The following is a 24,896-nucleotide window of genomic DNA, read 5'->3' on the forward strand; positions in this document are numbered from 1 at the left end:
CAATTGTCAGACAACTCTGTAAAAGTAATGTCTGTCCCCAAGACTCCAAAGATTGTTCCAGCCTCCCGTATTGAGAAAGTTCTTGGCACTGCAAGGAGGGGTGTCTGAGAGATGGCGAATCAACTATCACATATGCTACACGTGTAAGCCAAATACAACAACACAAACATGTACATAATCTTCAGTTATATACTTCAGCTTCTAGCTGTGAAGGTGCTGTCTGGACAGACAACAGGAAAGGAAGTAGGGGACTATGGTAATTATGCCTTTGTTACTGTATGTAGAACTAGGAAAGAGCAGTATCTGGAATATAAATATATTTCAATTGCATTATTTGGCAGATATGAGACGTGTGCATTTTTATCTGAGGAAATATTTACCTCTGCGCCGAAAGATTTATGATCAGGACCAAATAAGTCTACATCTGTAGAATTTATTAATGGGCATGGAATACATTTACCCAATTTTGTGATTTTTGTGTTTTTGTGAATTTTGTGATTTTTGTGATTCTTGTGATTCTTGTGATTTTTGTGAGCTCGCAGAAAAAGACATTTCATTGCCAGCAACTACTGCTGCACGCTGTATTGTTGTGCATTTGAGAAATAAACTTTGATTTGATTTGATTTGTAAGTCCAAGGCATGTGCAGATCAAATCATTGGCATGTTTAAAAGCAAATACGACCTCTTTTATCTAATAATAAATCAGTCACCATCACTGTTGGAACTTCTGCAAATTCTGAACTTGTCTATTCTGTGCCAACAAATCACTTTATGTATAAGACAACACTTCTTACCTTTACATTGATATGAAGCATTAGGCTGTTTGACACCACTAGGGGGAGTGTACCCTTCTTGACATGAGCATAAGTAATGGTCATCTGGGCTGGTACAGAATGCGTTTAGGCCACAGAGTGCTGAATCATTGTTCACACACCTTCTCTTTTCTGTAAGAAGTCAAGACAAAGGCCAAATATTATTGATCTGTATCTTTTTTAACAGTAGGGCATACTGCAGAATTATAAATGTCTTTGTGGGATCTACTGAATTAATAGCAATAAACTATACATCTACTATGTTCTACCATAGTAGAACATAGGTGTAATACCCAAGTCACTTGAGGACCCAAAAAAGGCTTTGCATGACATCTAGGTAATTGTGGAAATCATCAGGAAATGTTACTGAAATGAATGCAGTGCAGACTGTCATCAAGACAACCCCATTGCTTGTCATTATTCCCTGGCTGTGCACAGATAAAGTTCAGAAGATCTTGGCACGGCTGCCTGTGTTTTGAGATTGCTAATGAGCCAACTTCAACTGATCCCTGGCAGACAAGCAAGAAAGTACAGACTGATACATGTGCTTTCCTATCCTGACTACTGACTTTCAGTTTGCAATAGGAGGCGTATTCTCAGTCTTATAGATGTACTGTATAATGAGTTGTATAGATGTACGATACATTGTAGACCTCAGGCTGTAGACCCCATCTGTTGTAGACCTCATTTGACTGAGCAAAATAAAGCATTTCTACAGATCCTACAGAATGTTTTGGACTGTACTTGCCTGGAATGGCTCTAAATACTGTACATGTGAAAATTATAAGATATAATCATTTTCATTTTCACCACCATTATCATGTCACTGGAAAATGATATAAAGTGTTTATACAAGAGTAACTGTAACCTATACATGGAGAAGAGACACTTGTCCATTTGACTCCAGAAGGAGGAATGAATCCAGAGTCGCAGGAACAGCTGAAGCTCCCAGGAATGTTGAAACATTGTGCGCTTGGACCACAGAGTGACGGGGTGTTTGTACACTCGTTGATATCTGTGAAGAAGCAAGTTTACTTTTAGTGCAGCTGTCTTTACAAGCGCAAAATCACAAGTGAACTTTAGCATTGTTTACCCTGACTGCAAAGGTGCCCAAACAAAATGCTTTTGTCTGGAGAAACACAATAAAATTGAGAGCTGTCACCCTTGTAATATATCACTTTATAATATTCATTTATAATGAGGACATTTTTATTCAAAGAGGCATAATCTTGTACAGACTGGTGAAGAACCTTGTTCTAGGGTACGACAACAACAACAACGTTCCACCCAAAGTCTGGGCCCACAACTTCCCAGCTATGAGATCACACACTCACACCAAGACCCAGGTCTCTAAATCTGTGAGGCAGCAATGCTAACCACTGCGCCACCATACCGTTCATCAAACTGTAGATGAACTGCTTTCAAGCTTCCCAGTTAACACTGGTGACATGAAGGAAGGATGTCCCCATGAAAACACAGGCAATATAAAATTAAAGTACAGTAAACCATCAGTTTAACAGATTAATATGGGGGAAGGAGTATCCATTTTTACTGAAAATCTGTTAAATCAGACTCCTCCCCCCCAAAAAAAACCCACTATTATTTTTAAAAGATATACTTTATAAAGTACATATATATGATTTCTGGATCTTTTGACTTATTTATTTAACAATTACATTCAACATATTAATTGAAAAATGTTCCTGTGCACTTGTAATCATAAAAATACAAGCTCTTTGTTTCATATGTCATAAATATAATGAATTAAATTTGATAAAACATACAAAACACAAACAACACCCATCTTAAGCAACTGATCTACAGTACCCTCTACAGGTGTATGATTGAGTTTGGCTCACAGGTCTCATAAAGTGAACATTTTATAGAACATTTTAAAGAACGTTCTTGCCTTGACAGGGGTTGGTGCTGTTTGTCAGAGTGACTCCAGCAGGGGGCGTGTATCCAGTGTTACAGGAGCAGGTGTAACTTCCAACACTGTTGGTACATTGTGCGTTTGGACCACAGATTATGGGTTTGACTTTACACTCATTGATGTCTGCAAAGAAGGAAAGGGATTATTATATTCATGCTTTTGCAATGAAATAAGTGTTATAATAAACTGATTAATAAGGGTTCTCAAACACCTATGAAGAAGGAATGTTTTTTTATATTTTTTAACATTCACTGGCCTACACCGAGGTCAAGTTGGGTCAGGAGGGTAGAAGCTCAGTTCACTGGTCCATACTGAGGTTGGATCAGGAGGGGAGAAGCACAGTTCTCTGGCCCATACCAAGGTCCAGTCTGGAGGGGAGAAGCTCAGTTTGCTGGCACATACCAAGGTCAGGTCTGGAGAAGAGAGACTTGGTTTCCTGGCCCATAACGAGGTCAGGTCAAGAAGGGAGAATATGGTTCTCTGTCCTTACTGATGTCCTGTCAGGAGGGGAGAAGCTTAGTTCTCTGGCCCGTACTAAGGTTGGATCAGGAGAGGACAAGCTCGGTTCGCTGGCCCATATAGAGATCCAGTCACGAGAGAAAAAGCTTGGTTCTCTGGCCCATATCATTGTTGGGTTAAGTCAAAAGAGGAGAAGCTCAGTTCCCTGGCCCATACTGAGATCGGTCTGGAAGGGAAAAGCTCAGTTCCTCGACCCATACTGATGTCCTGTCAGGAGGGGAAAAGTTCAGTTCACTGGCCCAACCTGAGGCCAGGTCAGAAGGGGAAAAGCTTGCTTATAGTACAAAGAGAGTAAATAGCAGAGGGTGTTAATGTGCACTTCTCCTCCAGAACTGTACCACTGCATAAGGAGAACCTCCTAGAAAATGGATATCACCACCTGATAACCAGCTTCCTGGAAGAGAAGGAAGAGTGAAACTACGTTGGGCAGTTTAAATGTGGTTTCACGGGAAGAAGGGAGCATTTGCATACCATTGTGCCTTAACAGGCAAGTTTTTGACCAATATTTGTTACCTGAATTCGTGTTGTCAAACATAAAACATGACCCTGAAACAAAATAGCATATCCCAAAGACACATGGCATGACAAGAAAAGACAGATAAAAGAAATGTGTAGGAGCACAAGCAGAAATATGTGACATCGTTGTAAAGACTATCATGACTGCAGGACATAATAAAAATCGCAGATCCAAAGAGACCGCAGCAGCCATAAAGACCTCCTCTAAGACAGTACAGTGAAGGCACATCAGCTAGATGAGCAAAGACAGAAAAACCTGAAGACCTTCATCCAGCTCTGGCCTGTGAAAATGATGGTAATAAAGAAAATGTGCATGTCATTGAGGGGAGAGCAGGCAAAAAAAATGCTATTGTAAAAATAATTCTTCTTTGAAAACAAATGAAAATCCAATGGATGGATTTCTTTTTCAGAAATCAGAAAAAAAGAATAGGAGAACAGATTTGCCTCTTGGGGGACAGAGCACTGTAATGGGTAAATCTCTGGACTCATGATTGGTTGGTCATGGGTTTGAACCCATGCTGCAGACATTGTCCTTGCATACTTGATCCAGGTTGCTCCAGTATGGATGGGGACCAGTATTTGCTGGGGGTAGACTCTGTGATGGCTCATCCCTTCTGGGAAAGGAAGAGTTATACACCTTGGAAACCAGGAGAAGATCTGGACTAATGATCTGTTGTGGCCTAAATACGATCTCTCTACCTGATACCTCTGAAATTCCCGGTGCATGCTGGTCAAGGTAGGATGCAGATAATTTCCAGCTCATTCACTGTCTAGGACTCTCAGTGTACTGGGCATTGTGGGGGAGAGGAGGAGACAAGCTATCCGCAAAACAAAGAAAGCAGCAGAAAGAGCCTCAGGATGGCTCCAGACCAAGAGTGGAGATCCATGGGGATTAGTTTAGAGCCACCTAGACACAAGCTGAGGTCTGATCCGCCTCAGCTAGGTCACCTGGGGGAGTGTGTATGATGCTGAAAGACCCTAAACACCCGATGAACCCAGGAGCATCACTGATGATGTGTCTAGGAGCATCTGTAGATGTATCAATTCAGTCTGTGCTTGGAAAATTCTTACCTGAACATGGGTTGGATAAACCTGGAGGAAATTGAGTAAATTGCTGAACAAATCCTGGCAGGCAGGAGCAGACGTTTGCAGTGCATTGCGCATTGGGACCACAGTTGTTACTACACGCAAGACCTGTAAAGAATGAAACTCATTTTGGCACCACGTTTTTAGACTTAAAGCTCACATGGTACTGAATTTCATATTATAATATCATCATTATTACAGTATCATTATTTTCTTTGCCCGCTTTATATCCAATATAGGGTTGCGGGGGAGCTGGAGCCTTTCCTGGCAAGCAACAGACACAATACAGGGTACAACCAGGTCACCAGTACAGTGAGGCAGCATTCTAAGCACTTTCAAATAAATGTTATATATTATAATATGAGTGCAGCACGAGAGGTTTACCTTACTGCCTCTCAGTACGGGGCCCTGTTCCATCCCTGAGTGCTATCAGTTTGCATGTTCTCCCCGTGTTCACATGGGGTTAATTGGCATCTGAAAAAATTGGCCCTTGTGTTTGTTTGTGTGCATCTGTGTCTGTGTGTCTGCCCTGTGATGGGCTGTCGTTCTGTCCAAAGTATATCCTGCCTTGTGCCTATTGCTTGCTAGAATAGGCTCTGGCTCCTCCATGACTCTCTTTGGCTAAGGGGGATAGAAAATGGATGGATAGATATCATAATTAGTTCTTATTGTAAACCCAGTAATCAAAAAGCTACAAGCAATAAAAACGTTTATTTGAAGAGGTCACGGCCAAGGGCATGTCATTCATAGTTATTGCATTCGATAAACGTGATTGAATCAGCATTTGAACTCAGTTTAATGGAGCAGGTGATTTAATTGGAACTATCACTGCATTTAAATCAGTTTATTAATTCAGAATGTGTAGTGTGAATCATTAAAGGATGCTGATGATACAGTATGTGCTATTCTAGTGAGTATTGGGAGTTTCTATATTAAATAATCGAGGAAACTAAAAGAGGAACCTTTGCCAAAGGAGTGTATTTCAATCCCAAAGCTGAAACACTTTGAATTTGCAATTTGGATGGAAAACAAAGCTTGTGCCCTTTCCATACAAGGTCAAGTATATTCACCAGTTTGTTCCACCGTGGTCAATAGAAAGATTTTGTTAACCAATTGTCTTGGAATTTTTGTTATTTTGCAAGACATATTCTTTACCATCCGGTATTATTCTCTAAAGGGCACACAGGCACACTATATGTTTTATCATACCTACTTTTTCCCAGGAGTCTGGTATCTATTACTACTGAGTCTCCATTTGGATATTATTAATAATTCCAGGCATTTATAGTTTTCCATACTAAATGATCTTAAATCTTAAACAACCTCAAAGTCGATGACACTATACCCAATGTCATATACTGTACATTGTAATGTTCTACAATTATAACAACTGTGAAATGATCACTTGGGTACAAATTGACTCCTTTATTTACTAAAAAAAGCATCGGGAACAAGTAATAGGTTTATTCCATGCTGAAAAGAAAACACAACGTTTCAGCCGTGGAGCCTTCTTCAGGTGAATAAACCTATTACTTGTTCCTTTGCAGCCTACGCATGCTGACGCAGCTACCCACCTGAACCATCATCAGCTGAGCAGAAAATTTGTAGCCAACCTGCAGTGAAAGAAACAAACTTTTTTTTTTAATCTGGAAATGGTCTGGCATGACAATTAGGCACATGACAATTTAGCCTTGGTAATTTGACCAGTGACAATTCAGCAACAGTATCTGCATGGAGTTTGTGTGTTTGTATGAGTTTCCAGTTTCTACCCGCAGGCCAAAAACATGCTGGTAGGTTGATTGGGCTCTGACAAATGCGTCTGTAGTTGTGTCTGTCTGCACTGCGATGGATTGGTGGCCTGTCCATGATGTACCCTGCTTTATGACTGTTTCTTGCTGAGATCATACTGGTAAGTTAGGCATAGTGGTAGGTTAATTGAAGACATCCAATTAGCCTACCAGTATGTCTTTTGACTGTGGTCGGAAACCCACACGAACAAGGGAAGAACATACAAACTTCATGCAGATAGCACCCCAGAAATTGAACCCAGGGTTCCAGAACTGTGAGACAACAATGCTAACAACTGCGAACCTTACTGCCCAGAAGGAAAATATTTTCACTCTGAATGGGGCGGTGCGGTGGCTCTGTGGCTAAGGATCTGTGACCGTGGCTGGAAGGTTGCTGGTTCATATCCCATGGGTGGCAGAGGAATCCTACTCTGTTGGGCCCCTGAGCAAGGCCCTTAACTCTAACTGCTCTAGGGTCACCATATAAATGGCTGACCCTGTGCTCTGACCCCAAGCTTCTCTCCCTGCCTGTGTGTCTCATGGAGAGCAATTTGGGGTATGCAAAAAAGACAAATTCCTAATACAAGAAATTGTATATGGCCAATTAAGTGATCTCATCTTATCTTCTGGATGAATTCAATGCAAACCCATTTGACAGTCTCGAGTTGATATCCTACCCCTTTCAACCTGCTAAACTGTTCATTCGTGTTGCGCACACCTGCCCATCAACCTTCACATCTCTGGCTGGAGCAGGGCTACCAGCACATGGAATAAACCCACAGACAACATCAGAGAACCCCTCATCCCATCCCACGCACGACCTTTTTACTGCTGAAGATGACATGAATTTCCTTTGTCTCAGCTGCTAAACATACTGTATGTGGAGTTCGATTTTTACATTGGGCCAGCTCTTTAGCCTCATTCAGTTGACCCATTTTGGATTTTAACTGTCTCCGTCTGAGTTACTGATCTAAAGCCCAGTTAACAGAATTAGTATAAAGTTAGCAGCATAGTTTAATTTCTTATGGCTCAGTACATTTGTATACTTACCTAGGATGACAAGAAGAGTTCGATCGCTTCTCCTTTTCGTCATGCTCTCTTTTCACTTCTCTGTACACATGCAGAAACAAAAAATCATTTTATCAGCTTCCTGCATATGCAGTAGGCTATATTTCCTTTCCATTTTCCTTTCCTGTTTTGTCCTAGATATAAAACCAGCGAAGTATCTTTTCTACCTATCAACATCTACTGTATATACCTGCACAAAACCATATATTAAAGATCGGTCCTTTAATGTCTAAATCACCATTTGGCATCTTTTTAAATGTATTTACTTCTTTTAATTGTTCCTTCAACATTTGAATTGTCGCGCTTTTTCTGTCTGGTTCTCTCTCCTCGTATGCGGTACCTGTCTCAGAATCAGCCTGTGTCCTTCCTGCGGGAGTTTCAGTGGTCAGAGGTGCTCACTCCAGCTCTGCACCTGGAACTGCTCGGTGACAGGACCTCTGCACCCAGCCCACTTCTCTATGGCAACAGTCGGACTCACCCACTTATTTAAAGAGAAGAATATACAGTAATGTTCTGCAGGTTATGTGGATGCCATTCAAATTACGTCTAGTACCAATTCATATATAATGTTGCACTGCCAAATGATTAAGCAACTGTTCGGTAAACGGCTGTTCTCAGAGCAGAGAGAATAGCATTGCCTATGACTGAGGGCTTCAAGTCCAATCCTTGCCTTTTCCTTGGTGTTCTGGGTTATGGGAAAAAAATTCTTTCAAATGCCCATCCCTCAAGTTTCCACTGCTGTCTTCCACATCATGGTTGTAAATATGTGAGGTGGGGCTTTCAGTGGGTTGTGTTAGTACATAAATACCTTTTCAGTCACTTTCCACATTATTTATATTATATTTGTATATTTACATTATTTATTTATAGCCCTAATGGTCTTTAGATCCGTACTTTAATGCATTAGGCAATAAAGAATTTTAGCCTTTACAAGCACTGATTAATTACTATATGCAAGATGATCCACATACAGTACATGAAATGCTTTAGTAGTAGATTACTACTGAAGAGGATTACTACAGCTGGAGTTACTACTGCTAATATTACTAATGAAGATTTCTACTACTAATATTACTATTGATATTATCACTACTTAAGAGGAAGATAACTGTGAAAGTTATGTTTTTGACAAAGAGGTACTCAGGATGTTGACTTTCTCTACCAGTAGATTATTTGAAAATATCCAATGGCAGTATTCAGTATTAATTTCTTCCATTTATTTTCTTCCTTATTTGCTTTGCAGGCACCCCCATCCAGAGTAACTTACAAAATAGGTAAGACTATATGGAGTAAGTTGAAAGACAGCGATTCAAATACATTTAAACAAAAATAAAGGCTACACAGACAGCACCTCTCCATGTAGATGTCCTCTGAACTGAAAGTTTGTGCCTGTACCATTAACAATTAGGCTTAATTGTTAATTTTAGGCTGCGATCAAAGCACTGCAGGTTTGCAAAAAACTCTTTTCAAATTTTACAGTCCACGCAGAGACCATTCAAATAATGTGCAAGATATGCCTAGGCAAATATCCTTCTCTTCACCGTATGGATTTCCTATTCAAATTCATAGTGATTAGCTTTGCCTGGCTCAATTCAAATTCCTTAGGACAGATTTCTATCATTCTGGTGTCAACAGTAAAGGCAGCTGGTAAACATGTCGCTTAGGTTTCAACTACTGCAAAAACACATTTTAAAATATTGAATTTTTGAACACAGAAGACACACACAAGGTGTATCCATCATGGTGCTCTGAATCCAAGTAGTTTTGCAGTAAGTTTTTTAGTCTGAGTTCAGCTCTGGTCACTCTTCGTTACTACAATGAATGAGGGTTTAGAAGTAACCACTGCATTTGTACTAGAACTATTCAGAATGCTTCCAAACACAGCACAATGACAATATTTTTGATAATATTATCCCTGCCTTTCAGTTATTTCCAAAATGTCACATACAACAGGTGTCTTATTTAAAGGGCACTCAGGCCAGGTCAGGAATGAACCAAGAGCAGGTCAGCTTCTACAAGACAGTGTACTTAATACCTTGGCATGAACGCCCAAGGCTGAGGAAATGACAGCGCTGGTTCAAAATCAGCTCTGTCTTAATCCCCGTCCCCGAACCAGGGAGGCAGCTGAAACAGTGAATATGGATTTGAGGAAGGGGTGTTAATAAAGATATCTGCAGAGTTGTGGGTAGCCAGGCAGTATTTATATAGAACAGACGTTCCCAAACGTCTGTTAAATTCTGTTTCTAAGTGTAAAATATATTTTGAATTAACTGACTTGCAGCGCAAGGACCCTGGGTTCAGTTCCTGGGTCTCTATCTGTGTGGAGTTTGTATGTTCTCTCCATGTTTACTTGGGTTTCTTCCAGGTGCTCTGATTTCCTCCTACAGTCCAAAGACATGTTGGTACAGTAGGTTAATTGGCATCTGGTAAAACAGGCCCTGGTGTGAGTGTGTGTGCCCTGAGATGGACTGGCGTCCTGTCCGGGGAGTATCCTGCCCTGCACCCGTTGACTGCTCCTTCGTGACCCTGAATTTGATAAAGCAGTTAGAATGCGGATGGATGCGTGGGAGGAAATGCTTGTTTTTCATCACTGTCTGTTTGTGCATCAAGTTCAAAGCCGTTTCTTTTCCTACTCCATCACCTCAAATTACCACTGCAAAAAGACCAGTTTCCTGTTCATCCACATGCTGATTCCTGTCATTTCTCTTCTCCAACCTCTCGATAATTTTTCCCCTCTTCTCTTCTCCCTCATCCTTATCATCCTTGACTCCTGCTCTCACTCCTGCTGTTTCCTTTCCTGCCTGAGCACCCACTTACATAATCCAACCCCTAACTGTGTTCAGTTCCTTAACATGTAGGAGTTGCCTTTTAACTTTTGTGCTTCTTGCGTAGGAAAGAAAATGTTCAAATCAATCACCTTGTTGTGTCTATTATGGATTCGTTGAAGTAAAGAGCCCATCTACAAGGAAAGCCCACAAATTTGGGGGTCCCCTACACCAGGATTGGGAACCCCTATATACAGAAGATTTTCCTTTCTGATCTCATGCTGTACTCAGCTTTTCCTCATGTCTATGTTCTAGCTCTGTCTGGAAATCAAGAGCTCCTTGTTGTTGCAATAACAGATCAGGAAATAGAAACAACCTGAGCTCTGAGCAAACTTTCTCCTGCACAGCTCAGTGGAAGGAGCAATAAATCAGGCTTAAACTCGACAAGACAAACACACGTCAAGGTAAATTTCTCTCCACGCCAGAGAGCAGAAAGAAGAAACAATGAGTTGCCTGTAGAGCCTTCTTCTACTGGGAGTGTGAGAGAGTAAGGTGACCTCATATAGGTGCAGGGTTGAGAGGCGAACAGGCAGGAGGGAAAGATTAAGGTATTACTCCTGGCAGCCCATCACCAGGGCAGAACACTACACTACAAACTAGCCACTTTATTGAAATATTCGGAATTACATAAGGAGAATTCCTATGTGGTACCTGCCACGTGTGGTGTATGGTTTGGTTCACCACTTCATTTGTCATTTTCCTCCAGTTGGACAGGCCACGTGCCTGTGTGATTCAGGACTGGGTCTGTGCAGTGGCAGTGTGGTCAGATCATGTTTTGTTTAGACTGTGTTGGCTGTGTTTGTGTGGTTTGTGGTGACACATTCAGTTCATATTTCCTACAAGTGTCTCCTTGCATGTAGCGTACTGGATCTGTTCTGCTTGAAAATTCAGAAGCATCTAATATTCACCCAAAAACTTCACCTGTTCAGTTAAAGCTTCTGAAGACAATCTGGGGCTTTACCACTGGTGGATCAGAAGGTGGCGCCCAGCTCCTTCTGCACCACAATTTCACAGTTTTGACAGATAATTCAGCTCATCTCCTGTGTCCAGTCAGCTCATGCACTCAGGTTAATTGCTATCACACTTCATAAGGAAACAGCTGTACTATGTTGGGCTTCCTGTTAACCGGATTCATTATTGAATTGACTTTTTAAAGGAGATTGCAGTCAGGTCCTTCAATTACAGTCAATATTTAATTATGTTGATTCAGATTTTCAGATTTAATGGTTCTTGATTAAGATTAAATGTACTCATAAAGTGCTGTATGTTCATACCAGAGCAGAAAAACAAACATATTCACATTTTGAAAATATAAATCAGTGATATAAAAACAATTTAGTGTAATTGTAGAAGATGGGGGTGACATGGTGGTGCAGAGGTTAGCATTGCTGCTTTGCAGCACTGGGGCCCCAGATTCAATTCTGAACCTGGGGGTCTATCTGTGTGGAGCTTGTAAGTTCTCACTGCAACCATGTGGATTTCCTGCAGGTGCTTGGTTTCCTTCCACAGTCCAGAGACTGTGCTCTGTATGTGCTCTTGTCCCCATTGCTTGCTAGGTTAGACTTTGGCTCCCCAGTGACCCTGAATTGTATGAAGATGTTAGAAAATTGCTGGATGAATGGTGATTTTTTTCAAGTGGAACAAGGAACAGCACAACTGGATGTTACTTGCTGCTCCATATTTCTGCATCTCTCCACTAGTTGAACTAGGCTGACCTTTAAAGAACAGGAACTGAGCTCCGAACTCCTTGGAGGCTTAGAGTGGATTACAGATTAAGAGTTATTGAATGGCGAAGCCGTTTTACATTACCATGTCCTGACAAAAAGAGTGCGAGTCGTAAAGTAGCCACTAGAGTGAGACAAACGCCAGAGCAGCCGTAACTGCATTTAAATAACTGGAATTCCACACGATAAATGAGCGCCACACGAAAAATGTACCTACTGTACATTTTAACAGTCTGGGACACAACTAAATCAAAAGCATAATACATTTTAGTTTGGTCTGATCTCAACAACATTTTAGAACATAACATTTTTATGTAACAGATTGTAACAAAACATAACAGATTTTGTACTATCATATTATCCACCTATTTTCCATCCAATTTAGAGTCACTGTGGAGCTGGAGCCTGTCCCAGCAAGCAAGGCAAGATGGACAAACCCAAACACAGTCACACATGCACACCCGCCAGGGCCAAGTTCCTCAGAAGCCAGTTAATCTACCAGCATGTCTTTGGGCTGTGGGAGGAAATCGGAGCACCCAGAGGAAACCCAAAGGAAGAACTCCCCTTAGATAGTACTCCAGGGCTCTAGCACTGTGAGGAAGCAGTGCTAACCACTGTGCTGTGCTAGTAGCATATCCCGGTTAAAAACATACAACTTCTGTTAATTCTGAAATAAGGCCAAAGCAGCTCTTCACTGAACATGGTCACCACTGAGTGTCTGGTCTCACAAATCCCTCAAGTAAAGTTTACGGTTGACTCTAATCACATATCTCTTGTAACTTGCAATTTGCGACCTGCTACAAGTGTGTGTTGCTGGCACTTATTTATTTTCACCCGTTGTTGAGCCCGACATCCTGACAATATTCTTTCCAACAAAATGAAATGGGGAGGTGTGTGGAGTAAAGTAGTAAAGAAGACAAACTGTAGCTAACAATGATAAAAGAGCGTTTTACACCTGGAGGATAATAAAGACATGTTCACTGTTAGTTACATCTTAACTGGAGGATTTTGCTGTAAAATAAACACCAGAACTGGGCGTTACTGTGGCACAATGGTTAGCATTGCTGCTTTGCAGCACTCAAGCCCTGGGCTAATTTCTGGACCTGGGGTTCTATCTGCATGGAGTTTGCATGTTCTCACTGTGTTCGTGTTGGATTCCTTTGAGTGCTCTGGTTTCCTCCCACAGACCAAAGACATACAGCAAGGTTATTTGGTTTCTGGAAAAACTGGCCCTGGTGTGAGTGTGTGTCTTTATGTCTGTCTACACTTTGATGGCCTGGCGTCCCATCCAGAGTGTACCCTGCCTTGTGCCCATTGCTTGCCAGGATAGGCTCCAACTCCCCCACAACCCTGAATTGGAAGAAACGATTAGAAAATGAATGGATGTAAAAAAAACATAAATGCACAGATGTATAGCTAGAAAACAAAAGACTGGCAATGGCTTTCAGTGATCAGGTAAAACAATGGAATAGCAATTTGGATGGGCTATTTGCAGTACAGTCAAGATGATTTGAATAGACCAGGTCTCACTCAAGATTTGAATAATGTCTAAATGCTTGAGAGAGGAACTGCAGGTCATGTGTTACCTGTTACAGAAAGCTGAAGAGCTTCAATCACAAGGGAGAATTTGATCTAGAGCAGGTCAGCTGTAATGAATTGTTAAAATGAATGAACGATACCAATCAATGTGGGAGAAAAAAAGCAACTGTAATTTGTGCTAATGGACTTTGCTGAGACAAGGGCTCTCTAGGGGTATGGAGAGTTAACTAGGCTCCACTATTCATTTCCTGAGTTTTTTATCCTGATTTCTCCCATCACCCTAGTTGGGCCATTATTTCTTAATTTTGCATAATTTTAGCATAATTTTGCTTTGCAGGCAGGTACAAGACATAACACAGTACAGTACACAATGCATTTAACATAACATGAACCCATTTGTAAATAAGAGACATGCATGCACAAGTGGAGAAAGTTAGCAACATACTGTATGTAATCTTCACAATTTAGATAAAAAGTAAGAATTTGTGTTACCAGTGTGTGAGAGAGATATTTTACATAAGACATATGCATGATTAAAAATAAATAAGCAAATCATACAATCAGTTTTCCCTAATTTAAGCAAGTTAGTATTAGCCATGGGAATAAGCTGGGGGTTTTCAGGAATAACCCAGTGATGAAGCAGCACTCAGTCCAGGGTGCAGTCCTGTAGTCACAGTCGGCTTAAAGCACTTAATTAAGGGATTTCATTTTATAAGGCAGTTATGTGTTAAAAGGAGATCAAACACCAGTTTGTAGGCTTGTTTTAATTAATTCCGTGCACACAGGACCAGAGACAAAAGTGTTTACTCCCTCCTACATAAGGGATAAATAATAAACGTTATTTCACAAGAAACAGCATCACCCATTAAGAAGACGCATTTAGGAAATTTGTAATTAGGGGAGTTGGGGCAGAAGAAACTTTGGCTGTGGAAACAGGGGAAGACAACCTATCGGTTCTGACAACAGATGTATGAATATGGCAAAACATCTGATTGCTTTAAAGCAGTTGTTCTTTTCTGGGGTTGCAAGATTTTTTTTTCTAGAAGGTGAGTACAAATACTTTCTTTCTCCCATACAAGGACAAACCTTGGTGTTTTAAAGTAAACTTACAAAAAAAGTGGTTCAAGTAGGTGGCTGCGTCAGCATGCGTAGGCCGCAAAGGAAGGAGTAAAGGTTTATTCCATGCTGAAAAGAGAAGTCACACCTGAAGGCTCTACAGCCGAAACGTCGTGTTTCTTTTGTTCTCTTTTCAGCATGGAATTTACTCATTCCTTTACAAAACAGTGTGTATTTTCCCTGTATTCTTAATTTTACTGTGAAATTAAAATAAATACAGGTATTTCTCTTTCATTCTATAGTGATATATCTTTGGGTTATAAAACTGACCTATTTCAAATATTTTTGATCAGATACAGTATGCGAGAACAGATTTTGAGAACCAAAGGGGTCCCTGCAGGCTGCAGTACAGATTCAGACCCCTGCTTTAAAACCTGAAGGAGTGGAACATTTCTTGCCTCTCTAAACTGCTACATTATGTCCTGTGCTGCTGAACTATTGGAGAGGCTGTTCCAGAATGGCTGTGGGAACTCCTTACAGGCCTCCTGGACAGCTCAAATCCTTTTTGATCAAGATAAATCAGAAAAGACTTCTTTAAAGAATGGTCTCAGAGCGCTAAGCTACAGAACTCAGATCATTTGAATGAATCTGGGAATAACCAAGTCAGAATGATTTGAATTCAGCATGACCAGTGCGTCCAGGTGCTTTGAATAGGACAGGCCCTTGACATGATTTGAATGGTGCCTACGTAGCCTACAGACAAACACTTCTGTGTAAAATATAACAAACCACAATGTGCAGTACAGATCAAAGAGCTGAAGAGAGAGACCCTGTCAAGTTAAACACTAAACTGAAGAAATAAAAGCTTGTTCGTGCTTGTGGCTCGGATACTAAGAGGTAGGTGGGGAGGGCCTGCTGTGTGGGCACTGGGGCATTACAGTGTGAAGGGGTTAGGGAACAGACAGATCGTCAGAGAGATTCGAAAGCTACTGAAAAGTGACTAAAAAGAAGTTTTGACAGTCTAGAGGTGACAACACAAAACAGGTGACAACACAAGACTGCGAACGTGGTGCTCGACAAAGATGTGAAGGAACCATTCATTTCCATTTTGTTTCCCCAAAAGAGCGCCGGGGAGACAGCGTGCAGGCAATGAAGAACGACAGGGTCCTCTTCCTGTTGCTGGGTGAGTGAGTGTCCTAGATTTGGATCTGCGTTAAAATGTGGAGTTCTGACTGGATTGAAATTGGGTTACTGTACATAGCTCACTCGGGGAAAGCAGATGTCTGGAGGTGATAGAGGCACAGTGGCTGTGGCTGCTGATCCTGTTGGGACAAGCTGGCACTGTACTGCCAACAGAAAGCACTCCAGGTGCTGTTATTTAATCAAGCAGGTTCTGTAAGAAGTGGAGGATTGTGGAGATGGGCCAGGAGATTGAGTCTTTGCCTGCTTATATACTGTTTTTTTCCAGACGGTGTGCGAGCACTTGGGAGTTTGTGTATCAGCTGTCTTTAGCTTTCAGAGCCTGGGATCAGTCTCCACAACTCCCACCTGCTTCCCACCTGGGTTAGGAATTCCTGGTGAAGGTAAATAGCCATGATCCCCTCATACTGTAAGTGTCTGTGAGAGTTGGGACTGTTGTGGGAAATCCTTCATCCAAGGAGCAGGACACAGCCTTTGTGGATTCAGTTGTTTTATTGAGCTCAATAATGACATCAACGCGCGTTGGGTCTGCCCCGCAGGACAGACCAACTCCAAGGGTTTCCCAGCTCTTATATACAGTATGATCTCAGGAAGATGTTTTGTTTCACTGCTTCATGTGTATTCGTCTTGCCCTTTGATATGTAGCATGAATTGACCGGTTGGTCCTTTCTCAAGTCCTGTCCTTTGATGTATAGCTGTCCTTTGATATGTAGCATGAGATGACCAGTTGGTCCTGTCTCAAGTCCTGTCCTTTGATGTGTAGCTGTAATTGTTGGAGCTGCTTAAGATATGTTAAAACAGCCGACATATTACACAATGCGCCTGAACCAACGCTGTAGTGTTAAATACAGATAAATTATATATATATTTTCCATCAATAATATATATAATATAATAATATATATAAGTGTTTTCCTACTTCAGGACCCACCTACTCCACGACTGGGTGAGCTTTTTCTGAAACTTAGCTCTGCGAGGAGATCCAAACAAGCATTTAGCACTGCATCAGAGACAGATTGTGCACCCAGCTCATGGCATTGAGTTTAATTATTATACTTCAGATTTGCATTGATAATCCTGCTGGGCCGTTAGCTTGATCTCTGTGTCCCCAGTCGGTGTGAATTCAGTAGTTTATTCACTAGTGTCGCATCCCTTTTCAGGCCTGCAATCATGAATAGCAACAGCAACAACTGTACAGTTGCTTTTTCTGGGTTACAGCAGTGAGAAACAAAATGGGGACATAGCTCAGAATTCTGAAGTCGCCTGACTGATGCAGGTCTAATTGGACAAAAGCCCTTTATGAGTTTCTCTGTGCTGGGTTTTTATTTTTCCAGTGCAATGCCTTGAACATACAGTACTTCACTTTTTTTTTACTTATTTCTTATTTACATCCCCTACGTGTAATATAAACAAAATATAGCAACTTCTGCACTTTCTATCTTATTTGGCTAATGTTTTATCCAAAGCAACTTATGTTTGTGCCCATTTCTACTGCTGTACATTTTACTGGAATAATTTGGGTGCAGTGTTTTGCTTAAGGATACAAAAGTTAGAATCCAACCTGCAAACCTTTCTAATTTCAAGTCAGGATCCCTAATTAGTTTGTTGTTAACTCTACCACAACCTGTCCCTTTCCTACATAAATAGTTCTGTATAATAATTGTATGTGTTTAATGGGATTTGTAGCGAAAGAGATGTGGTTGTACACTCTGTCTTGATAGAATCAAATTCTTATATTCCATTATATACCGACTAGAACAATGTGCTGCTTTGTCACTGACTGCTGTGCCCATTTAGTCAGTTCTCTTAAAACACATTAGGTAATCATTCATTCATTTTCTAGCTGCTTAATCCAAATGTGGGTTGCAGGGTAACAGGAGTCCATCACAGCAAGCAACAGGGGCAAGGCAGGGTACATCATGGACACAAGTCTAGTCCATCACAAACGCACACAGTGACCTACCGGAATGTCTTTGGACTGTGGGAGGAAACCTGAGCACTTGAAGGAAACCCACCCAAACACAGGGAGAACGTACAAACTCTATGCAGACGGCAATAAAGGATTGACCCCAAGACCCCAGCGATGTGAGGCAGCAATGCTAATCATTGTGCCACCATGCCACTAACATGTGCATGCTAACTAAACATATATCCAAATCTAAATATTACTGTATTGAAGCCTTAAGCATTTATAGTAGATGGAATTTATTTAGCCATATAAGTCACTTCAGGACACTGACAGTGTCAGTAACCAAAAAAACCAACAATGGCAATTCTGTTCAGTGGAGGAGGCTATATTTCAGAGGTTATGCAAGTCCTGACTCCAAAGCTGCCTCGCAAGGCTCTTATCAAACACCCACCCCTACAAGCTCTACAAGCACCAAAACACCATGGATGCCCTTTACTGTATGTCCTTAATCATTACAAGACCTCTAAATCCTTCAGCAATTCTCTAATTAATCATCACCTGGTGTGTCTATTTACAAATGATGGTGGACATTAGTGACCTCTAGTGGCTGGTCAGCTGTCAAAAATTCACAAAGATCAAAGTGCTTATTTGTCGCTAGCATTGTGGCAGCTGCTGGATCTCACCCCTTCACCCTCTTTCTCTGTGCAGCTCAGAGCGCACTCGTGCTGGCCAGCGAAGTCCGAACCTTCCACCTCCTGAAGGAGAACCAGAGCTTCACCGCGGCCCGCCAAAACTGCCAGGCAAGGTACAAAGACCTGGGCATCTTCCGGACTGCCTCCGAGGCGCGGGACGTCCTGCAGCTGGCCAACGTCTCCCAGCAGAGGCGGGTGTGGATCGGGGGGGTTTACAATCACAGTGAGTGGGGTTGGGTCAACAAGGAGAGGATGAATTTTCCCTGTTCGCCTCAGCATGCCAGCAACAATAAGACAGTGCTCTGCGGAACCATAGACCCTGTCACAGAAATGTGGAAACTGGAAGACTGTGGAAACGCACACTTGTCCGTCTGCTTGGGTCAGTAATGAGCACTCCATAACTCATAACTTTCATTTTAAGTCTTCCCTCCTGCTGCCTTTTGACATTCGTTTGCTGTTCCCTGTTCACGGGCTTATTCATGTCCTTCTTCTTCGGGGTCAGGACACAGACAAATGGGAAAAATGAAGGGACACGTGGATTTCCATGTTGAATATGAAGAATCCAAAAGCTTTTTTTCTGTCTCCTCTTCAAGCCATGTGTCAACAATAGCATGTAATTTGTCATGCAAGGGTATCACATACTGTACATTCACACCACCCAGAAACCCCTTCATCCTCTGGCTCTTCTCCACTCAGTGTCCATGCATCCATCAATAGACCAAACATTGGATCAATTGTTTGATTTATTCACTGATTGCATGATTGACTGATTGGATTACTGTAAATGACTTTATTAATGACATTTTTAAAAACTGTTCGCAGCCTCTGTCCTTGATGGTCCCCTTTCTTCAAGTGTTTGGTTGCAAAGAATCTGTTCCGTCTCTCCCTATCCTGTCACCTAGCATACTGTTGCTCTCCTAAAACATTTCTAACACCTCCTACCACACTATCTTAACATATTTAAGTATTAAACTGTATCAGATGCTCTTATCAGAAGGAAGGAACCCCCAAACTGTAGGGGTTAACAAGCCATTCATAAACTCTTTCAAAGCCATTATCATTAAAAAACATTCTTGATAACTCAGTTGAAATAGGTTTGAAGAAAAACTGAAGACAATGTAATGGGAAACCAAATTTTAATTTGAATTCCACCTTTTTTCCATGATGTGCAAGATAATATATTGGACAGTGTCACACCATTGAGAACGTCCACAGCTGAAAAGCTAGGGCTCATGTCAGACCTTAAATCAAATCATGAAGATTCATGAAAAATAAATACAGACAGACTCATACAGGTGTGCAGGGACCTTCTCATTACTCTCATTAGTCTCTGAGTTACAGTATACGGTAATTAGAAAGATTTCTCACTAGAATCTAGATCCCTTTGGGGTTAATACAATACTAAGGTTTCTGTCTACAGACGGAGTTTCTTTGAAAGAAAATAACTCTCATTTTCTATTCATTCTGGGTGCCCCCAGATGTCCAGAGGACGCTGTATGTCATCTCGCAGAAGAGAGAATGGAAGGATGCTCTGAGCTACTGCCGCACGAACTACACCGACCTCCTGAGCATCGCAGACGTCAAGGACCAAAAACAGCTGGAGGAAACGCTCCAGAAACACTCCCTAGACAAGGTGTGGCTGGGTCTGAAGAAACACATGGCCTGGCAGCAGTGGTACTGGACCAATGAGCAGGTACTGGAGTACCAGCTCTGGGCAGAGGGCCAACCCAGCCACCCCTTGGACGAGCTGTGTGGGGCCGCACAGAAAGACAGCAGGGGCAATTTCTACTGGTATGACTCCTGCTGTTATGAGCAACTGCCCTTTGTCTGCTACTAACCTGGGCTGGGCCACAGTTCTGCCCCTCTACCACACCTCCATACAGGGAGTCTTTTTCCATCTGTTTCCTTCATTCCTGAAGCATGAGGAGCAGAATCCCAAGTTTCTGCCAATACCAGCCAGGAAATTAAGCTGCAAAAACACATCTTAATTAGCGATCTGTTAGTCTATCAATTCAAAGCTATTTTTCTATAAAGAAATGTGTAATGAAGATACTGATGATTATTTATTCAGTTAATGTTCAAATGTATCACTTATTAATGCTCAACATTTAAGCACGAAGACTTCAATAGTTTTGTGCAGCAAGCTTAGAACATCACTTCTCTTTCGCTCACAGATCTCAAAGACTTATACTTCACAGCTACATTTTCAGCAAGGAGAGACAAATTCAAATGCACCATGTAACCCAGTTTGAGTGTGCTGGAGGATGATTTAAGCACTTTGCCGAATAAAATGCAAGCAAATCAATACGAGGCATCACATGGTTTCTTTTTGACACTTCTTTTTCAGGCATGTGTGTGTGTCCCTTCCGTATGCCCTCTTAGTACCAGTACCTGTGACCAGTACCTCTACCCAGGTGGCTCGGGGGGCCTGAGCACATAGAAAAATCACAACGGTCAGTCCAACGCTGTACAAAGAGACTTTAATTTAACAAAATTCTGTGCGCCAAAGAAAGACCTACTCTAAACTGATGTAACAATAACCAACCCATCCCCATTAGGAGCAGAGTGGTGGCACTGTGGCTAAGGATCTGTGCCTGTGGCTGGAAGGGTACCAGTTCAAATCCTGTAGCTGGCAGAGGAATCCTGCTCTGTTGGGCCCCTGAGCAAGGCTGTTAACCCTAGCTGCTCCAGGGATGCTGTATAAATGGCTGACCCTGCTAAATTAAGTCCCCATGAGAATGTGATTTTAAGCCCTTCACTGATTAACTCATTAATGCATGGCATGTGAACCTAATGCCCTCTAGTGGAAGATCAGCAGAAATTACCATCCTTACTACATCCATCCACTTTCACTCCACTTTTCCTGAAGAGGGTCACAGTTCCTTACTACATATTGAGTTTATATCCACAGTCTTGTCTCTGACACAGGAATGTTGCTAGCTGTGCATGATGCAAAAGAACAAAAGAGATATAAACAGTGCAGAAGCAACAAACAGTATACAGAAGGACACAAACACTACATGGACCTACCAGATACAGCTCATATTGCCCAACGAGGCTTTTGCAGAACACAGAACCAGGTGATGCAGACCCTCCGGGATTTAGGAACCGAGGAAGCAGCACTGATCAGATTTAATCCATCCATTTTCCGAAAGATTTATCCATGTCGGTGTTGTGGGGGAGCTGGAGGCCTGTGCTGACTAGCAATGGGCGCAAGGTAGGGCCAGTTTTCTGAGAAACCAATCAACCTACCAGTATGTGTTTGGACTGCGAGGGGAAACCCACACAAACCCAGGGAGAACATGCAAACTCCATGCAGAAAACCCCCCAGGGCCCGAGCACTGGGAAGCAGCAATGCTAACCACTGGGCCACCGTAATGCCCCTGATCAGGTTCATTCAACTGAATTTGGATCCTCCCTCGTACCATCAATAACCCATTAATGAGCGGAGCAGCAAGGTGAGTTTGAGCGTTCCAAGTGAGGAGAGTGCAAATCACAGCCATCTGTTCTGTAGAGCAACATCACACATCTCTCTTAAGGAACTCACAATGAAACACATGGCCTGGAGTTTAAATATTTATTTAAATGTATTTATCGGCATAATTGCAAACAGCGTTACAAAAATAGTGCCCTCCACCAAAACTGTTCCTAATTAGGAATAAGAATTTGCATTGTTTTTGGAAGAACCGGTTATATCAGCATTCAAAATTATTGGTTTCAAATCAACTGAGAGGATCTATCAGAACTGTAAAACAGAAATGGTTTTTCAACCTTTAAATGTAAAAAAAATGGATTTGATTGTCTTTGGTATTGTACTGAAGATATCTGCCCTGAGTTCAAAGTAAAGAACACTTCTTCTCAAACCATAATTTTAGTATTTTCTCACTTCAGCGCATGTGTATCTGTGAAGATGTTGCAAACAGGTCTGAGTGATCAGAGTCCAACAGGACAGGCTACTCTGGACGGCTTGTCACCAGAGATACCAGACACTACGATGAAGAAGGAACTCAGAGACTTGTGCCAAAGTCCTCTCCTGCAGTTTAGGTTTATTCAAACCCTTTGCTTTGAGCTCTATGTTTGACAGACACCCTTTCAGAAGTCCGTCATTATAACTGGTTTTAGACGTCACCTAAACTAACAAGTATCCATATTTGCAGCCCCTTCCAAAATGTATAATACATCAACCTGCTCCCTCCTCCAGCGAGTCTTCACCAGTGTTTCACTTCACCAACTTAGGAATAATTTCTTCTGCATCTCAAATCAGAAACACAGCACAGCAAGATAGATTCCCCCAGTATACCCGACAGACAACGAATCAGAAATCTCAGGGTGTGCAATGCCTCTTCTATCACTTTACAAAATATTCTAGGAAAATTGACAAAAGTATTCTATAGCATTACAAGAGATGAACTACAATACCAGACGAGAAAAGGTTCAGTTTTGATTTACAGGTCTTCTGAACACTTTGGTAATAAGAATATCTCAATTTTCAATAGATTTAACCTAATTTCTATTTTCTTCAAGTGCTATACCCCCTCTTACCTCTCTGTGTGTCTTATATGGCTCATGAGGGCGCTATCCAGCTCTGATGTAAGTGTAGTATCTCCAGCTCACAAGCCAAGTACAGTATCTTAAAGATGCACAGTAGAAGACTTAAGCCTGGCTTGTGCTCATGGGATACGACACTGATTTACAATTCAAGGACATTTCTGTTTCTTTTTCACATATTTCTTCTTTCCCCAGCCATAGGAGAATATGAATGGGCTGGGCAAGACCAGAAAAATGCCTTGTTTTAAAGTGTGATAAAGTGCTGGCTCAATTCAAATATCAACACTCTTTTTGTCCAAAAACCCTCTTTGTGTGCACAGCTATCCCACGATGGCAAATTTACTGAAGACCTAATCTGATCCCAGGTCTCCAGATCTGTAATTAACCCTTTGTGCCTAAAAAGAAGCTGGTGCACTGCCTCTTTACCTTGAACCTTCACCTGGAGCTTAATCACATTCTAAAAAGCACAGATACAGTGGACTTTATTCAGATGGTACCACCATCATTTAGAAAAAAAATCAGGGGAACCGTTTTCCATCATTATGTACAAGTTCTCTTTCTCTTCCTAGGTGCTTTCTAAATGTAACTGCAGCAACAGCAACTTTATTTTCTTAAATGTACAAGTCTGGATCATACCCGTGCTTTGGAAAATTTATTTTATATGTACAATTGTGAGTGGCAGAGCTGGGGAAAAGCTAAAAAAAAATTCAAGAACCCTAATGTGTGGGAACTCCTAGAAACATTATGTATATATTGTTGGAGCAAATGTAGCAAGTACAGTATATGTGATATTACTTAGACAGTCATGGCATGTACTGTATCATAACACAGGGAAAAAAAGGTTCTTCAAGCAGGTCACAAGGATCGCTATTAAGAATGAATATTAACTGAAAGCCCTTCCAAGGAAAAGAGGTGAAAGCCCTTTCATTAACCCCCTTTAGACTTCTGGTCTCTCCGTATGTATCCCACACCTGATAAGACCACAACCATCCACTGGGAGTCCATGTCTGGGGTCCTCACAACGAAGACGGCTTGCCTGTCTACTGCAGTTGATTGGGGGGTGCTATTGCATCAGAGACATGGAGGACAAAACCAAACCATCACCTTTCAAGGAAGGATGTTCATCTGCATGCGATACTGTTCAGTGTGCAGTAGCCCTTAGCCCTAGAATTGTGGGTGAGTCTTTGATAAAGTCAACTGTCCAGGTAAAGCCCTGCCATAAAAAGGAAACTTGCACAGAATGATGGAAGCTGAAGATTGGACACAATCTCCATTTTTACACATCAGCCCTGCCAAGAAAGAGATCTTGATCCCTGCCTTCCTGGGTGTGGCTCTGGGCAGGGGGCGGGTTTCCCCTTTGTGGCTGCAGATCTCACAGGGCCTGGTACCCGCTCGTCCTCTTCTTCCGGCCAATCAAGTACACAATGATGACGATGATGATCAGGAGGGCGAGGACCACGCCCACCGCGATGGCCACTCTGTAGTCGGGCTTGTCGGCGGGACAGGCGTCAGCTGCAGTGACACAAGGTGACCAGGTGAGGACAGTGTGTATGACATTTGTCGTTCCTCACCATGCTTGAGAACGCTTCTATCGCAATTTGTACTGTCCCAAGCAGTTCCCAAGGAAATAAAACCAGATCAACAATAATTTATGGCCATTACACATGAAAAGACTTGATCAG

General features: G+C 41.8%; 3 protein-coding genes across 3 annotated transcripts in view; 1 reads left to right on the top strand and 2 right to left on the bottom strand.

Moving 5' to 3' along the window:
• LOC148838245 (uncharacterized) overlaps nt 1–4,506 on the bottom strand; it is an 18,251-nt gene extending 13,745 nt beyond the window's left edge. The window contains exons 1-4 of the mRNA XM_088911163.1: nt 4,480–4,506; nt 3,103–3,181; nt 2,722–2,868; nt 1,681–1,827 (exon numbers count right to left, since the gene is read on the bottom strand). Coding sequence (XP_088767289.1) covers nt 1,681–1,827; nt 2,722–2,868; nt 3,103–3,181; nt 4,480–4,506 — 400 coding nt within the window. The remainder of the gene's footprint in view (nt 1–1,680; nt 1,828–2,721; nt 2,869–3,102; nt 3,182–4,479) is intronic.
• LOC148838246 (secretory phospholipase A2 receptor-like) lies at nt 4,505–23,534 on the top strand. The gene is made up of 4 exons (XM_088911164.1): nt 4,505–4,516; nt 15,910–16,048; nt 18,683–19,045; nt 20,145–23,534. Exons 1-4 carry the CDS (start codon nt 4,505–4,507, stop codon nt 20,501–20,503), a joined length of 873 nt encoding a protein of 290 aa, XP_088767290.1. The 3' UTR covers nt 20,504–23,534.
• The window catches only part of LOC148838247 (lysosome-associated membrane glycoprotein 1-like), a 19,891-nt gene continuing 17,224 nt past the window's right edge, over nt 22,230–24,896 (bottom strand). Inside the window, exon 6 of the mRNA XM_088910589.1 lies at nt 22,230–24,726. Within this exon, the coding sequence (XP_088766715.1) occupies nt 24,587–24,726 (140 nt within the window). The 3' untranslated portion in view covers nt 22,230–24,586. The remainder of the gene's footprint in view (nt 24,727–24,896) is intronic.

This window comes from Atractosteus spatula, chromosome 3 (assembly GCF_055471065.1).
Source record: "Atractosteus spatula isolate fAtrSpa1 chromosome 3, fAtrSpa1.hap1, whole genome shotgun sequence".
Taxonomy (NCBI): Eukaryota; Metazoa; Chordata; class Actinopteri; order Semionotiformes; family Lepisosteidae; genus Atractosteus; species Atractosteus spatula.

What these genes read in the sequence shown, in the direction of transcription:
- LOC148838246 (XM_088911164.1), top strand. An exon ending in GGTCCTCTTCCTGTTGCTGG is followed by an intron (nt 16,049 to 18,682) that starts GTGAGTGAGTGT and finishes TTCTCTGTGCAG; the next exon opens with CTCAGAGCGCACTCGTGCTG. An exon ending in ACACTTGTCCGTCTGCTTGG is followed by an intron (nt 19,046 to 20,144) that starts GTCAGTAATGAG and finishes GGGTGCCCCCAG; the next exon opens with ATGTCCAGAGGACGCTGTAT.